This window comes from Colletotrichum chrysophilum (genome assembly GCF_026319265.1).
Source record: "Colletotrichum chrysophilum strain AFK26 chromosome Unknown scaffold_123, whole genome shotgun sequence".
NCBI lineage: Eukaryota > Fungi > Ascomycota > Sordariomycetes > Glomerellales > Glomerellaceae > Colletotrichum > Colletotrichum chrysophilum.
This window is the reverse complement of record NW_026517410.1, coordinates 23,431-39,872: the sequence shown is the minus strand read 5'-3', so window position 1 is coordinate 39,872 and position 16,442 is coordinate 23,431. Positions and strand designations below refer to the sequence as shown.

The 16,442-nt window shown below is 51.3% G+C and overlaps 4 protein-coding genes across 4 annotated transcripts; 1 reads left to right on the top strand and 3 right to left on the bottom strand.

Moving 5' to 3' along the window:
- Nucleotides 1–827: 827 nt before the first annotated feature.
- COL26b_010871 (uncharacterized protein) lies at nucleotides 828–2,608 on the bottom strand (the record flags this gene model as incomplete). Its single annotated transcript, XM_053183556.1, has 4 exons — nucleotides 828–1,321; nucleotides 1,370–2,108; nucleotides 2,164–2,438; nucleotides 2,494–2,608. 4 exons carry the CDS (start codon nucleotides 2,606–2,608, stop codon nucleotides 828–830), a joined length of 1,623 nt encoding a protein of 540 aa, XP_053032489.1.
- A 2,904-nt stretch (nucleotides 2,609–5,512) lies between these two features.
- COL26b_010870 (uncharacterized protein) lies at nucleotides 5,513–5,990 on the bottom strand (the record flags this gene model as incomplete). Its single annotated transcript, XM_053183555.1, has 2 exons — nucleotides 5,513–5,554; nucleotides 5,586–5,990. 2 exons carry the CDS (start codon nucleotides 5,988–5,990, stop codon nucleotides 5,513–5,515), a joined length of 447 nt encoding a protein of 148 aa, XP_053032488.1.
- A 5,293-nt stretch (nucleotides 5,991–11,283) lies between these two features.
- COL26b_010869 (uncharacterized protein) lies at nucleotides 11,284–12,327 on the top strand (the record flags this gene model as incomplete). The annotated part of the gene is made up of 1 exon (XM_053183554.1): nucleotides 11,284–12,327. The coding sequence occupies one exon, from the start codon at nucleotides 11,284–11,286 to the stop codon at nucleotides 12,325–12,327; it is 1,044 nt and encodes a 347-aa protein (XP_053032487.1).
- Nucleotides 12,328–13,702: 1,375 nt separating this feature from the next.
- On the bottom strand, nucleotides 13,703–15,850 carry COL26b_010868 (uncharacterized protein; the record flags this gene model as incomplete). Its single annotated transcript, XM_053183553.1, has 8 exons — nucleotides 13,703–13,949; nucleotides 14,013–14,128; nucleotides 14,182–14,205; nucleotides 14,262–14,424; nucleotides 14,487–14,811; nucleotides 15,206–15,391; nucleotides 15,442–15,590; nucleotides 15,645–15,850. 8 exons carry the CDS (start codon nucleotides 15,848–15,850, stop codon nucleotides 13,703–13,705), a joined length of 1,416 nt encoding a protein of 471 aa, XP_053032486.1.
- Between the last annotated feature and the right edge of the window lie 592 nt (nucleotides 15,851–16,442).

The window sequence follows — 16,442 nt, the reverse complement described above, 5'->3', positions numbered from 1 at the left end:
CTGGAGTTGGTTCATACGGCAGACATCTAGTCCACGGTGTGATTACGTGTCGGATCCAGTTTGAGCTGTGGCTTTAGGAAATAGAAAGTTAGATCATGGTCCCTTGATCCTCAATCGAATCCATCAACGAACTAGACACATAACCAAAGAGCAAAGCAGATACGTCGCCTCCCATGAATAGAGCTCCCCAAAGCCATACAGATATCGTGTCCATCTCAACAAGAGCAATGAGGCGGCAAGTCCTCTCCCAACAGAATTACGCGTTCCCGCCCAGTCCTCCACAGTATCAACATCAAGTACAACTCCTCTACGTTTTGTATCGCTGCTCAGATCTTCAGGCAGCCTCATGTCAGCGCCATTAGACGCCTAGCATCAAGAATCATCGTCACCAAGAAGGTCAGTTGAAAGCCGCTGTAGGCGTGGTAGAAGGTTCAGGCAGCAGCCACCGAGGGTAGGCTGATGACTAGGTCAGAACTAGGGGAGAGCGTATACTCTACGTACGGAAAAGACACATTGGGATCTATAATGTGTGCTGTGGCTGTCAACTAAGCTATACTCGCGTCGATGGATGACTGATAGACAGCTTCAGTAAACGTTCGTGCAGCTGGGGACTGAACACTAGCAGAGGCAAACGTGAGAATGGTGGTGCCTGTCAGCTATCATCATATGAAGATGCCCATTATTTGTAATGATCAACGAGCCATGTATTCATCTAGACTCTGAACCCAGTTTTGCCACCATGCAAAACGCCCGACAAAGAAAATATCCAAGATGTCTATTCATACACGACGTAAAAGTCTTCCGATATCCTCCGCCATATTACAGCCTTATAGCTTCATACCCAACGCCTTGTGCACACGCATGCTCTGCCTGATGCTGAGATCCAGCATGATCTCCTCAGAGCCACCGGGGATAGCGTAGGCACGGACGTCACGGTACAAGCGCTCGACCTTGCCACCCTGGCCGCCGCGGGAGTACGACAGACCGCCGAAGATCTGGGACGCCTCACGCGCGCAGAACTCAAAGGTGACGGTGGACTGGGCCTTGAGGGAGGCGATGGCACCGCCGAGCTTGAGCATGGCCTCGGTCTCGCCCATCTTCTCGCACTGGAAGACGACGTTCTCGAGCCAATTGTAGGAAGCCTCGATCTGGCGCGCCATGTGGGCGAGTTTGAGACGGATGACGGGGTGCTCGATGAGCTTCTTGCCGAAGGTGCGGCGCTTGTTGGCGTACTTGACGGACTCCTCGTAGCAGACGCGGGAGAAGCGGAGGCACTGGATGATGATGCCAATACGCTCGTGGTTGAAGTTGGTCATGATAACTGGGATTGTTAGCGGTATTCACGACTGTTAATGGGGTGATGACATACCTCTGAAACCCTGGTTCTTCTTGCCGAGAAGGTTCTCGACGGGGACCTTAACATCCTCAAAGGTGATGTAAGTGGTTCCAGAAGACCAGACACCCTGGCAGTCCATACGTCTCGTCGTGACACCAGGGCCTCTCTCGATGAGCAGCAAGCTGACGCCGTTCATGCCGGGGCCGCCAGTGCGGACGGCGGTGGTGAAGTAGTCACACCAGATGCCGTTGGTAATCCACTTCTTCTCGCCGTTGACGATGAAGTGCTTGCCGTCCTCGCTCAGCTTGGCCTCGCAAGTCAGGTTGGCGACGTCAGAACCAGCGTCGGGCTCGGTGATGGCCAAGCAGATGCGCTTGTCACCGTTGAGGATGCCAGGCAGGATGCGGTCGACCAGAGACTTCTGGCCAAACTTGACGAGCGGCGGGCATCCAATACCGAAACCACCGATGACGTTCCAGACGAAACCACCAGAAGCGGAGCGGGAAAGCTCGTCGGTCAGGAGCATCTCGTGGAAGAGATCCCAATTGTCGGGGTGTACGGACGCGACGGTGTTCTTGGTGTACTGAGTAGGGTAGTGGACACCCAGCAGACCAGCCAAGTAGCCGCGCTCGCCCATCTGCTTGTAGATCGCGGGGTCAACCTCCTTCTTCTCGTCCCACTCGGTAACGTAGGGCTCGATGTTGTTGGTCATCCACTCGCGGACCTCGGCACGGAGAGCGGCGTGCGTCTCGTTGAAGTACGGGGAGTGGTGCTTCACGGTGTCAGTCAGGACGAGCCGTTCGCACAATCTTGGGAGGCTGACTTACTGCGTGGTACCAGGCCGGGTCGGCGTAGGGGATCATGTCGCCAAAGGGGTCCAAAGGCTCCGACTCCTCAGTCTTGGCAATGACCTTCTTCTCGGCCTTCTTGGTAGGCATGGGAGCGGCGGCGGCGGCATCGGGCTGGGCGGCCTTGGGCTTGGAGTCGAGGGAGCCGACCTGCAGCTTGGCCTGGTACTTCTTCAGGATGCCCTCGTTGTGGTACTTCCAGAACTGCTTGGAGGCGTCCTTGCCAGCAACGCGCTGGAGGATCTTCTTGCCACCTGTTGGCTGGTTAGCTGATGCCGCACACAAAGTAGGATGGACGGCAGAACACACCAGGGTGGTCATCCTGGAACTTTGTGAGGTCGTAGACATCGCCGTCGACGATGATGAACAAGTCCTCGGGCTTGTTGTGCGACGCGACGTCGCTGGTTGAAAAGGTCTTGGACATGATTGCGATGCGAGGGGAGCTGTCGTCGGATGATGGGATTGATAGGTATCTGGACAGGTAGGGAAGAGAGACAAGGTTCCTTTCAAGACAGACGAGGGGGGGGACTGTGATGTTTAAAGACAATGCGTCGAGTCGTGCGTGGCACAGGGGACAAAGTGTTAAAGAACGAGTCGCGACGGCCACGGTCGGCAATGAGGATGGGCTTTGGGGGTGGTCAAGGCGATCACATGCTTGCGGTAAAGCTTCCGCCGTGGACGTCCATCAGTGCCTTAGTAGTAGTAGTGTACTAAGGATGCTGGACCTCAGGACCCAGGAGCGGACACAGCCGCACCCAGTTCCAATGCAGCTCCCTCATGGCATCCGCAGCTGGAGAGGTACCTCCGCACCCGTACGATGCGGGGGAGTACATGGCGCCATGTCGAATACAGGCACAATGTCCGCCGTGCAGCGGCACCCCGTGGCCCCCACAATCTTTACGACGCTCTGCAGCATGGAAACGCTGGTCTCGGGGCAGCGAGTGTGGGGAAACCTGCTGAACCATTCCTCGGTCAGTCGCCAATTGTTGTTTCCTTAGTGGCGGACGCGTTCCGCCTGCTTTGGCACCTCGCTGGTGAGCATCCGGAGGCTGGGGCCTTTCTTTCGCTGGTGCAGCCAGATAGCCTCCCGCTATCCCCGTGTTATCGACTGGTTTTGGCGCTAGGCGTGTCATGTGCACCTGTTTCCTGCACCTGTCTGACCAGTCAGTGCCCTCATTGATTGAATTTCTCGTTGCGTTGGCCGTTCCTTTGGGGGTTGCGTTGCGTCCGGAGGCGTCGCATGTGATTCTTTTCTCTGTTTCGGGAACGTCGCTTGCTGATGTCATCGACCTGCTGTTTCCAAAAGTGGCCCTGGACCTCGGCATCTTTTTTGGAGCGACGTTTTTGGCCAATGAGCAGCGCGGGGTTGGTCATGAGGACCCACTTCACAACCGTACCGCTGTTTTGCTGCCCGTGGCACGGCGACGCGCTCCTGGAACGGTAAGGACGCACACCGATGGTGAGGCATGCACCCCGAGTCAAGCACATGATGCCCAGTCAACCACGGAAGAAAAGGATAAACCCCATGGGCAGAACTGAGATTAGGGTAGCATGCCGACAGATTACCCCGTACCAAGCACGTGGGCGGTCTGGAGTAGTCTAGATAGCCGGGGAGGTTGGATCTTGACCGTCAATTGATGGACTCCGGCCGTTTGAGGTCTCGACCCCCGTAGCCGGCAAGCAGCGCCGCCACCCGGCCGACATATCGTCCGGTCTCTTACCAACCTCATGTGTGGCTGTCATGGACGCCATCATCGATCGAACGGCTTCCAATTCAGCATAATTGTCTTTCAGCCCGATGATGTCGGGACGTATCAAATACCATCACGAAAGTCACATTCACAATCAACTCCTGTAAACTTAGGAACACCGCAAACTCTTGATGTATTGCCGCAAAGTTATTAACTTCACAATCTAGTGTTTAGCGACGATCCTCGTACCCAACTACCTTCTTAGGGCGCTCCCGAAGAGAGTCTTTCACAAACTTGAAAGGCCTTGATTAGCACAAGCAGCAAAATTTGTGGAGGGACGATTTAAAAACCGTCCCTTAGTGGATTTCCTGCCTTTTTGCACGGACTACTCTTCACGCTCAACGGTACACCAAGCATGGTGCGGACCCGCCACCCTGTTGCAATTTTGACAAAATGCTCAGCAAAAGCAGTCAAGCCCAAAGCCTAACAACAGAGTCGGTATTAATGATGTGAACACATCTCTGGCGGGGCCATTGATTTGGGACCCATGAATAAGAGATGTGAGTTTCCTGTTTGCCAGATTGGTATTCATGCGATCCCCAAATACCACGGCCGAGACCAGCTTGGAACCTTGCCTGCTTCAAGCCTCTTTGTCATAGACACCCAGTCCCTCCCGTTTCTGCATTTAACATTTGGACACCAAAGAATGTTACGGGACTTGGAGGCTAGCTTTTCAACATAAGAGCATGGATCAATGAGGCGTATCACGCCCTCCATGTGTTGTGCTGTCCTTATATCCCAATGCGCGAGACTCCAGCGCCTGAGAAAGACGACGCGGTCATCCCTTCCCCAGCCATACGAAGCAGTGCAGTAGTCGCATTTCACAGAGTGTTGCTCCATGCCGGCCCCCCACGAGGCGGGAATGAAATTAGCCCCCGGAGTCAGTCTCGAAGCTTCGCTGCACGTGGGTATCGGTGCACCAGTAATTCCTGGCCTCGAAGACGCCCTCATACTACTGCCTCCCACGCGAATGTCCATCCCGAGGCAGCTGCATATCCGCGGATCAAAGCACTCCAGGAGTCGACGGAACTCGAAGTGCGGGCAGAGCAGTCTTCTTCCGTGTCTCTCGCCAAAGTCACTGAGCTGGTCCAGTAGGAATGTCTCAGTGATCGACTGCTCACCCAGAGTGAAAATGGGCAGGTTCCATTCAATCGTGAACGAGCAAGTGCTACTGAAGGTTGAGATTGACGGTGGGATGGTTGGCTTGTGGCCACTGGCGGCGGCGGGAACAGCAGCATGACAAAGCTTGACGCACTCCTCACATTTGACGAACATTAATTTTGCGTGGTGTTCTGCCGACCGTAAACTCTTCCACCGGTGCTCAACGTTTCTCATGAGAACAGACCGATGCCGGCAAAGGCCGACCTCGCCTTGGTGATGAAGGATACATTTTCCGTACTTGTCAGAAAACTGTAAGGGTGGGTACCGGCGTTGACAGTTGTCGCAATCGTCGTGGAGGTATTCTCTGCCCTCGAGATATCTGAGACGACGCTCGTAATCGCGGCTCTCCCGCCACAAGGCCAGCTCGGGTTGCTTTGTCTTGACTGAGTAGCAGCCTTGACACAAATTCAGACGCATCACCCGTGGCCGTAGCAGCGAAAGCCAGCGGGCATACAGCCCTGGAAATTGGTAATCCAGGTTGAAGCAGACCACGTCTCGTGCCTGGATCTCTCGGACAACGTGGGCGGCCTTGAACGCGACGTCCTGAAATAGACGGAAAAAGGTGAAGCAAGTCTGGCGGAGCATGAACAATTCGTGTGGTGGCGCCTTGAGCATGATGTTGATGAGAAGCTCCTCCGGAATTTGAAGCAGGCGGCTTTCCCGCATGTTGCGAATATGGTTCTTGTTCCACATTGAGAGTTTGGGCCAGCTTGTTTGGATCTCTGGGCCCTCAGCCTCTGGGCGCTCGCTGAGAGCGGTCTGTTCTGCGGGAACTTCCAGGTCTACTTGTCGGGCCTCTTTCTGGTTGACTTGGGGTTGTTGTTTTGTCTTCAGAGCTTTCTTCTTTCCATTATTCAGTCTGGCGACCCTCTGGGGCAAGATATGCGGCTTCATTATGAAAAGATGTTTAGAGAAAACTTGAGTAGACAGTTGATGTTGCAACGCAGTGGTATCAATAGTCGCCTCGAGCTGGCGGATGTGTCTGCCTTCAAAGTTGTATCCTCCTAGAAGGCTCAAAGCTATTTGTGTCTTCATTGTCAGACATCTCCGAAGGGTAAGGTACTATCAATGTCTCTAAATACGTCTATGTACCCCAGTGGAGCCTTTGGGGTCGGGGATGTCACTCAAATCCTTGATACATCAGAAAGGCAGATCGTGAGTGTTTGGCAACCTCGCAAAGATAAACAATGCTCTACCGTCAGCAAATGCGTTTAGAAGTCGTAAGGAGCTGACCCAATTTGCTTCCCATCTAATTGGGCATCTGATTGGGCATATCATTGCGAAAGTTAGAAAAACAGGAGCTTGAAGGCTACGTGACCTGATTTATTGTGGGCTTTCTGGTGCTGAGACGCAAAAGGTTGCTGGAAGAAACCCAAGGCATGACGTCTAGGGCCCGGAAACCCTTAGTATGCGCAATCTCAAAAGGTATGATCAGAGTTCAAACTGTTCTACGAAGAAAACCTTTTTACACCTTCAAATTCTTTCTCTGAGAACACCCACACGGAATGGGCTAGAAATCGCCTCAACCAGACCGCTTCTTGACATCTATTCGACGCCTTGAGCCAACTACCAGACTTCCAACTACCCTGCCGTTTCGGAACACCTTATGATAGTACCGGCAATATGTTTGATTACCCGATGGAACCCTTATTGATAAAGCTCTTTCTGATCATCCTTGGCCTGGAAGTTTTATGTCAGTTCCTTGAAAGGCGTTATCCTGGCAAATGGGACCCATCTCTGAAAGAAGACACGGCACAAGAGCAACACGCCCAAGAAAGAACTGCATACGTTTCCCCGCGAATTCCATCAAATGAAAGTCGAAACAATGATACGTTGCAGTTTGCGAAACGGAATAACATAGGGGCCAGCTCTCCTGCGGAATTAGCCTTGAGAGAGCTGTGTGCACCAGGAGAGGCCAGAAGGGAGGCGCGCGCAGATATCAAGGAGGCCTTAAGAGAGCTGTGTAAAGCGCGCGCACATATAGAGGAGGCCTTGAGAGAGCTGCGTGCGCCAGAAGAGGCCAGAGGAGGCGCACGCAGATATAAAGGAGGCCTTGAGAGAGATATGTGCGTAGGCACAGGCTAGAAGGGAAGCGTTCGCGTGAGAGGGGCTTGATATGTCTTTGTCAGGGGCCTCCACGCGCGTGGCGAGTCGCCTTTTGACAAATAATGTCGCCTTACAGTTCCAGTAAACGGAATAACACGGAAGATTGCTCTCATGAAGAATTATATGTCGATGAGAGGAATACGAAAGCAATTTGCGGCTCTTTTAAGAACACAGATTCGGCGGATATCACCCCTGTTTAACCATCGCTGCCTATAAAGCCTTTGGTCCTGGTACCCTAGACTCACGGCACTCTTTATACAAGATGCCAGTCCTCCCTATTGAGAAATCCAATCGCAAACAAGAGAAGGGGCTTCACCCGCGTTTTCGACGAAAACTCACAGCCGGAGGCTTGATCCATCAAAGATATACTGTATTGTGAGATTTTCAATATTCAAGTACACAAGGGAGCTCTAGCAAGCCCCCAAACAGCAACACGAGATCCATGCACCTTTTGCGTGTGAAGACTCAAGAGGTATGCTACAAGCTTCAGATCCTTCCGGAGAAATGTGTTTCAATCATTTAAAAAGTCTTTCAACTCCCCATTCGATGGATTTTGTCGTCGATCGAAGCTGCAACTACTCAGCCAGTCACTTTGGAACATCCCCGCAAGCGATACCGCCGTCACACAGACGACATGGAGAATTACCTCATCACAAATCCGCCGGTATGGCTCTTTCTGGCTGCGCTTGGGCTCTGCTTTCTAAACGTTGCGTGTATGGCTTTCTACGAGTTTTGCCTTTGCAGCTGGTTTCCATCTGTGAGAAAAAGCAAAGCCCAACAGCAACACGCCCAACCAAGCTCTGCCGACCGGCCCCTGCTATCTTCCTCAAATGGGGTTCCGGAAAGCGGTACAACAAAGCTCACAAAGTGGGCGAAAGCGAAAGGCACCTCTACAGACACGAACTTGAAGGTGGGTTCTAGCTCTCTGAAGCTGGCAACTCGGTCAGAGAACACCCCCGTTCAGTCCTCGCTGCATGTAAAGCCCATGGTCCTGATTCCGGAGACTCGGGAAGCTACTCTCTTCACAATGCAGGTTCCTCCCATAGAGAAGCCTATCGTAGGCAAGGGGATGCTTTCTGCACCCAAGCTTTCTAGCTGGGAAGCTGCATTTGATGGAAATCGTCGGAGGTCTCGAATCTTGCAGCTGCCTGACGAGATTCTGTTTGAAATCATGCAAATGGTAGAGCTCGACGACTTGTACATGCTTCGCCAGGTGTCCTGCACATTCTTGCGCATTTACAATGACCAGACTTTCCAGAGGCTTCATCGGAAAGTCAAATCCAGAATCTTTTGGCAATGGCAATGGCAAGGTAATGAAGACGGATTTGAGCTTGACCCGAAGACAGTAACGAGAGCGAGGCGAAACGTATTCTGCGATCCTTGTTTCAAAGTTAAGGAATCTGAGGAGTATCGGAGTCGGTTGAAGAAGTGCAAAATTACATTCACTGTTCATTCTGCAACACTTCGCACAGGATCTTTGAGTTTTCCGCGGCGCAGCGTTCTAACTCCAAAGAGGTGCGACAATGTATTTTGGCCGAGGGATTCATTTGGCTCTGTCCGCACCGTAAAGTGTCATTCAGATCTGCCAGGAAACTTGCTTTTTCTCGCGATTGGACGTCGAGACTGGCTCCAGATGATAGTTACACCATAGAGTGGTGTCACGAATGTCATCTTCAAAGTGCCAGTAATGGCTGGGATGGCCGCCGAAAGGATTTGGAGCCTCCACATGTCATCCTTTCTGGGCTCAAAACACCTTCAGCATCGGCCAAGATGTCCATCAACTGGAAAGTACCTGTTCAAAATTACGCCAAACGTTGATGTAACGATGGCAGGTGTCCAGAACGCCCTCAAAGACGCGGAGGTCAAATACGGGTTCAAACTGTGTCCCCACTTCAGCTACTGTAACGGAGGACTGCTTCGAATGCTTGATGCTCGGATTTGTGTTTGTTTTGGGAACGATAAGCGTCTGGGAATGCAACCAATGCCGAGCCCTCTGCCGGAGGCAGTTCCGTACACGACTTGCCGCCATGACGCCGACGTAGCACAGAGGTTAAACCGCAACCAGTCAGAACCTCAAGGCTTCATGTCTGGAACTCACTTGACTCGTTGCGATTTCTGCTCAACTACATATGGATTTAAAAGACACGGAAGTTGTGTCTTCTTATTTCGCCACACTAATGTGGAAATGACCGACTACTCGGGTTATGGTCTTCAACGTGTGCTTGAGCCAAGCTCATATGTGACCCGGGCAGCAGCAGTGGATGACGAGCCCAAGTATCTTATGTGGTGCGATGATGAAACTTGCAGGAACGGCAGAAACTGGAACACGTACGCCACCTGCCTTAACGCGTATTAGAATCATCAAAATATGGCAAAAAGAATAATGGAAATTGATGGCACTAGATCTGCATGCGGATGCCCAAGAAAGATTCTGCCGAGATTAATGAGTCAGACGAAAGACATAATGATAAGTGAACCTAAGCAATGAAAATAGACACGTATCAGTTAAATGTTCTATCCGTGAAATGTCCTATCCGTGAAATCCGGCTCGGGGGCGTCGACCGTCTAGCTGTCGATATCATATGCCGTCAGCTGGGTTATTTCACAATGTTCTGTGACTTGCAATTGCGTGGGTATGCGAGAATACACCCTTTACTTTGTTGGGCTCGATTAAATTCAGCTGCCGGGTTGCCTCAGCCAGAAGCGTCTTCCAAAGCACTTCACAACACGCGGAAAGTTGGCATCGTGGGGAATTATATGCTCCATTGGATCTAAACGTGCCTTGAACTGCACACCGGCCGCATTGGCGTCGCGAGAGTTTAAACGGAAACGAACACTTGTTGTGGCTTGCTACTCCATTTAGAGTCGCTGTTGCGGATAAGAGAGCGAACTCATCTCACGGGAAACGGTAAGATTTAGAGCTTTGCTGTCCGGGGGGATGACCACTTACTCTGGGCCTAAGAGTCTGTTTTATTTAAATAATTCTACTATTATTGTCGTCTCTGTCGTCCATATCGTCTCTGTCGTCCCTGTCCCCCCGGCCGCCCCTTTCCCGATCCCCTTTCCCTATTCCTGTCGTCGTTGTCGTCGTTCATGTCGTCGTCTATGCCCACTACCCGCCCAGATAGCAAAACTCAAGAGCTATGGAAAACTGCTCGCATTGATATATCTATCTACTCGCTTCTTCTCTTAAGTTCGAGGTTGACGCGGATAGCGTTTCCTATGATAAGATCATGCCTGAGATTAAGAAGCAATACTGCTGCGATCACTGCTAAGAGCACATCAACTTCAGACACATAATGCGACCGACTTTCATTTTTGTTTTGTATGGCTCTCAGAGGAATCTTACCAGCTGCAAAGCCGCCAGCGTCAAGATAGAAAAGGCCCGGCTGGTGCGATTGCAATGAATTCTACCTGACATCTCTAGCCTGCTCGCTCTGGCAAGTGGAGAATGGAGGCTCGAGACAACAGAAAAGGTACAACAAAAGGTACTAAAATAGACATCATACTACGACAAAAAGAACTTCTTTCTCATCCATTCGATTTGCAAATAGGAATTGCATGTTGGAAATAACAAGTCATTATGTTCTCAATCAAGAGAAAGGATGGTCATTACATCGACGGGATGTTCTAAACGAGTCAATTCCGTCTAGTCCCCACCTCATCCGATGGTTCTCCAATCATTCACCCAAACACTTGTCAAATCAGACGTGGCATAACCCTCTTCATCCCTGTCAGTAGTGAGCTCTAGTGAACTTTTGTCAATGAAGGAGCGCTGGTCTCGGGTTTTCGGACTGATAAAACGTCGCGCTCCGCTTATCCAGCTCCATCATGGATACAACCGAAGTTGCAGGGTGGCCGCACCATCTGCCGGCGCGCCCCGCTGCGGAATTTCTGCAGCGTGCATGATTTCGATGGGCTTGGGCACTCCCGGTCGTCTCATTTTTCTTCTTTCCCACCCCGATCTTCATCCCTTCTCCACGAGGCGTACCGGATTCCCGGGTCAAGTAGTTGCCTTCCAACAACAACCAACAGTCTGCCAACAAAAAGCCATCAAACACTGACTCGCGACAACCCTGAAATGGCCGAACCAACACCAACTCCCGCCGCTTCCTCCCCAGTCACTGAAACGGCTGCACCCGCCTCACCGCGGCCCGCCCCGGAAGTGGAGGTCGATCAGGAGGAACTCGACTCCTCTTACGGGGACGATGAAGCCTCGCGCGCCAGCACCTCGCTCAAGTCCATTACATCGAGATATGAATGGAAGCACGGTCGTAGATACCACGGCTACCAGTCGGGTACTTACAACTTCCCGAACGATGAGCAAGAGCAAGACCGTCTGGACATGATCCACCACGTTTTCTACCGATTGATGCACGATCGCCTTTACCTCGCACCCATCAACACCGAGGGTCTCAAAGTCCTTGACATCGGCACGGGGACTGGCATCTGGCCCATTCAATTTGGCGACGAGCACCCCGAAGCTGAGGTTATCGTCGGCAACGACCTGAGTCCCATCCAGCCGGACTGGGTACCGCCTAACGTCAAGTTTATCATCGATGACGTCGAACTTGATTGGATGGAGCCAGAGAAGTATGACTACATCCACTGCCGCTATATGGCCGGATCCATCAAGGACTGGCCTCGACTGCTGAACCAGATCTACGAGAACCTGAAGCCCGGAGGATGGGTGGAGCTTCAAGAGTCGGCCAACACTCTCTACTCGGAAGACGGCTCGCTCAAGCCGGACAACGCCATGATTCAGATGATGGACGGCCTCATGGAAGCTTGCGAAAAGATTGGACGGACCATGGATCCTGCTCCTTCGTTCAAACAGTGGACCGAGCAAGCTGGGTTTGAAAACATCAGTGAAAAGAAGTTCAAGTTACCGATTGGCAGCTGGCCTAGGGACGAGCGGTTGAAGGAAATCGGAACCTTGATGGGGCACAACTTTCTCGAGGGAGTAGAGGCGTTCACCGCAGCTCTTTTCAAAGATGTCCTGGGTTGGTCGCAAGAGGAAGTCATTGTTCTCAATGCTGGAGTCCGAGCGGCGGTCCATAAGAAAGATGCGCACCCTATTTTCGACTTCATTGTTGTGACTGGCCAGAAGCCCAAGTCGGGCTGACCGAGGTAGTAGCCATATACTTTGTTGTTCAGATGCAATTACCTTACTCAGCTGCCCACATTGAAACGGCTGCTCTGGTTGAGGAACGTGATGCATGAGGTCCCATTCATCTCAGAATTAATAAGATACCTCCTTTCACAATCCCAGAAATAATAAGTTACTCGCTTCACCCCTTGAAATCTCGAAAAAGTGCGCTATGAAGGTGTCACAATAGATTTGGACCTGCCTATTCTCTGATACTTGTCGTAAAGAAATACCAAAAACTACATAGTAGTTCCTAGACCCTTAACTAGACAACACCTCAGGAGCCCTTTGCAAGCTTAAACAAAAAACAGAGTAGATTGAGCTATCTTTCTAATCGTCGTCATACGCATTGTCCTTCTTCCACCAAATCGTGATATCAATGTCACTATCCTCATTGCTTTCGTATTCTTCCCTCCACAAGTCCAGTTGTTTGGCAGAGACTCTTGCCCAGAGTGAGCGTCTGGGACGGAAGAGCAGATCATGAGGTTGCTCAAATTGAAAAACAGTGTCGTGGCACTGTACTGTGATTCTGTAACCACTGAAGCTGTCAAAGTCATCAGCTGTGTAGTCCTCGTCCACCTCGACTACCAGGAAAATGCTTCCGCCGTCATTCAGAATCGCGTAGGCCCCAAGTCCTCCAGCTCCTGCAGTGGTTCTGACTTGAGTTTGGGTGGTGTCGGACGGCGGAATGGCCAGTTGCATATACCCCGTTTGAGGCAGTGGCGGTTCGTCCGCACGTGCCCGAAGAATCTGGGTGGCCGATGCGTCGTCGGAAATCGGGAGGGGATTTGCGAAGACTAAATTCAAGAAAAGAACTATAGCGGCGATTGCCACAAAGTTGAAAGATGTCATAACGAGCGAGGTTTTGATTAGATTGATCAGCAACTCAGGACGACCAGGACGTTCGAGAAATTTTCAACTGTCGTTGGGACGAAAATTTTTCAGATTTATTCAATAGAGAACATATTTAACTTGAGTAGCTAGATACACGTGCTGATAGCTAGCTAGCAACATTTCCATGACTGCATCCGCTGATTCCGGTCGGATCTCAGAGAGCAATTAACATAGTGGGTAGCACGGAGATAGGCGAAACCATATTTTGCTGTTAATACGTTGTATAAATAGCACCGGAAGTGCTGGCATAACGACTCTAATTAATTAAGCTTATGTAACACACACCTCTGGTTCTTGACAAGCCAAAACCTTTCGTACCGAGTCAACTGCTCACGCTCGCTCACCGCTGGAGTGGCGCAGCTGCAACTGGGCAAGGCAGTGATATGAATACAGAAATTTAAACTGGGTGCCCTATGACGATGAATACTCTCTCAGGTAAATTCTATCGCGGTTCTCTTTATAAGTCTTCCTTCGGCGGGGTCGCGTGGTGAACATCCTCAACCTGGCTGGAGGACGCATATGCATCTACATGAGTCTTGGAGAACTCTCTGGCCGGGACACCACGTGCAAACAGAATGTCAAGCTCCTCATATGTCCGTCCCTTAGCCTCAGGTAGACGGAAGAAGGACCAAACGAAGATGGTGCAAGCAGTGGCGGCCCAGAAGAACCCAGCCTTCCCGCGCAAGTTCCACTCCGTGGGGTTCCTTCGCGCAATATGTCAGTGTTCCTGCGATTGATATCTTCAAAATGAAGTTGTGCATGCTCACATCATGTAAGTCTGTAAGACCTGCGAAACGATATTTACTAGTTGATACGCGTTTCGAGACAGAACGACAGTTAACGGCCGAAGACGCACTGAGGAAGTCTCGCTGATTACGCTGTACTGCAAATGAGGTGAGTAATGAAGGCTTTGTAGGCACAATCCGGATTTCTTACTGTGATTGGACCGATGGTAAGGGACTGTTGCATTGTCAGTCATCGTTGACTATCATGCTGGTACAGGATGGAGAGCTTACGTAGATGAAGAGCCAGAAAACACACAAGCCACCAGAGGGCCATAAGCCTTTCTTGCCAGCAGAAACGTCAAGAATACCGATAATGAACAGGATCACTGTCAGAATACCCATGCCTGTGACATATATTTGGCGACGGCCCCAATGAGTGATGAGCCACCAGGAACTAGGCATGCATTGTGAGTAATCCTCTACCAACATCATCACCCCTTGAAATTTGGAACTCACAGGCAGGTACCGATGAAAGCCATTCCCTTCGCACCAAGACTCAATTCAAAGGCATTGGCAGTGTTCATGCCGGCAGTCGTGAAGAAGTAAGTTGGTGTGTATGCGAAACTGCTGCCGGACATGACTTGGCCAGCGAAGGCGATGCAGCAGATTTCCGTGCGTCGGAGGTCGACACCCTTGAAGCAGTCTTTGTATGAGACGCCACTCGTGACACCAGCTTCAACCTTGGTGGTATGGACCATCATGGCCAATTGAGCATTGATCTGGTCTTGAGTCTTGTCGCCGCTGAGTCTTTCGATTGATCGCCGAGCTTCATCGAGTCGGTCTTTGCGAACGAGAAACCAGGGGCTTTCGGGAGCGAGATATGAGATGACCATCAATGGAATTGGCCACAACTAGTTGTAATCCGCCATCAGCTACATAATCGCGCTGGATTCGGATTGAGATCTTACCCATTGGATTGCAAAGGGGATCCTGTACGCCATCTCACCCTCAATACTGAGACAGCCACGAAGTACGCCGGCGGCAATAAGCTGGCCCGTCGCCCAACAAAGATTGACCTAGAAAGTGTCAGCGAATGTTCGAAGTTTGAGTCGCTAGGTATTAACTCACGTAGGTAGTCATGTATCCTCGAAGGTTCGTTGGACAGACCTCAGAGGCTAAATATCTTCTAGTGAGCAGTGATATCAGAAGACTAGAGTCTCAAGGTGGAGGCCTACCGTATGCTGGACTGAGTGTGGCAAACACGCCCCACGAAAAGCCACAAAGAATCTGTCCGACAAGGAGCATGGCGGCAGAGTGGGCGAAGAAGACGACAAAGATGAAGCAGTTGAGGAACCCCATTGCGACAATCATGACCCAGCGGTAGCCGTACTTGGATGCGAAGAAACCGTTCATCAGGCCGCCTGTATACATCAGTACTGTGACATAAGACCATGCCGTCTTAGTATCTCACCGAAGATGGCACCGGTCGTGGCAGCCATGGTCAAAGCAGTCTGCCACGGCCCAGACACCTGGTATCCGATCTCATCGCCATACCAGCTGCCGTATTTCTTCTGGAACTCGGGGTACGCAAAGAAGTTGTTGATCAGAATGACATCGTATCTAGTCGAAACGAATCAGAAGGCCGACGGTCAACAAAGCATGATTCAGTCTCACCCTTCCATGACGATAGACATCGAAATCATGACAGACCAAAACACCGCCTTTCGGTTCTGGGTCAGGGCTTGCATCAATGTCTGTGCATGCTCATCATCAGAGGCTTGCTTCGCCTCAAAGATGGCCGACTGGCCCAACTTCTCCTCGACCTCATTCTCAGCTGCTTTGCGGAGGTGTTGAACCTCGTGATCACCCTTGGTAGCCATAATGATTGACACCATCTGGTGTCAAAGAAGACAGTCTCCACGAACCCAACTCCAGTATCCAAGAGCTGGGGTTGTCATGGCTTTATAAAAGCCCGAACCATCTCACTTTGGGTTGTAGTCGTACTGCAATCGGCCGACATGTCACTACTACCGAACCATGCATGTCCCTGTAAGAGCCGAGCACTCGGCACACACTCAGCGCATTCTGGCTAAATCTCACACGCTCTCTAGGCCCATTCAAGAAGGATCCGAACATTTAGACTTCCCATCTCCACATGAACTTGGCCGGCCCCCACACATGAATGAAGCAAAGTCTGGGGTATGGGGAGAGCTTCACGGCTCTTGATTGGTCTATGCTCGGGGAGCGACCGGGCAACTCCCGGCTCCGGGCACGGTGTTTCGACATCGATGGACGCGACGGATGATTCGACAAGATCGAGCGGCCCAATCAGCCAAAAAGAATAAGCTCGGTATGGGTCCTCTCGAGATGTTACTGTGAGCACATGTTCATCTTCAGGTTAAGGGCAGCAGTCTGCCAAGAACATTGGGTTGTTGCGGGGAAGCGGCATTGGTGATATTTGGTTGGTCAAGA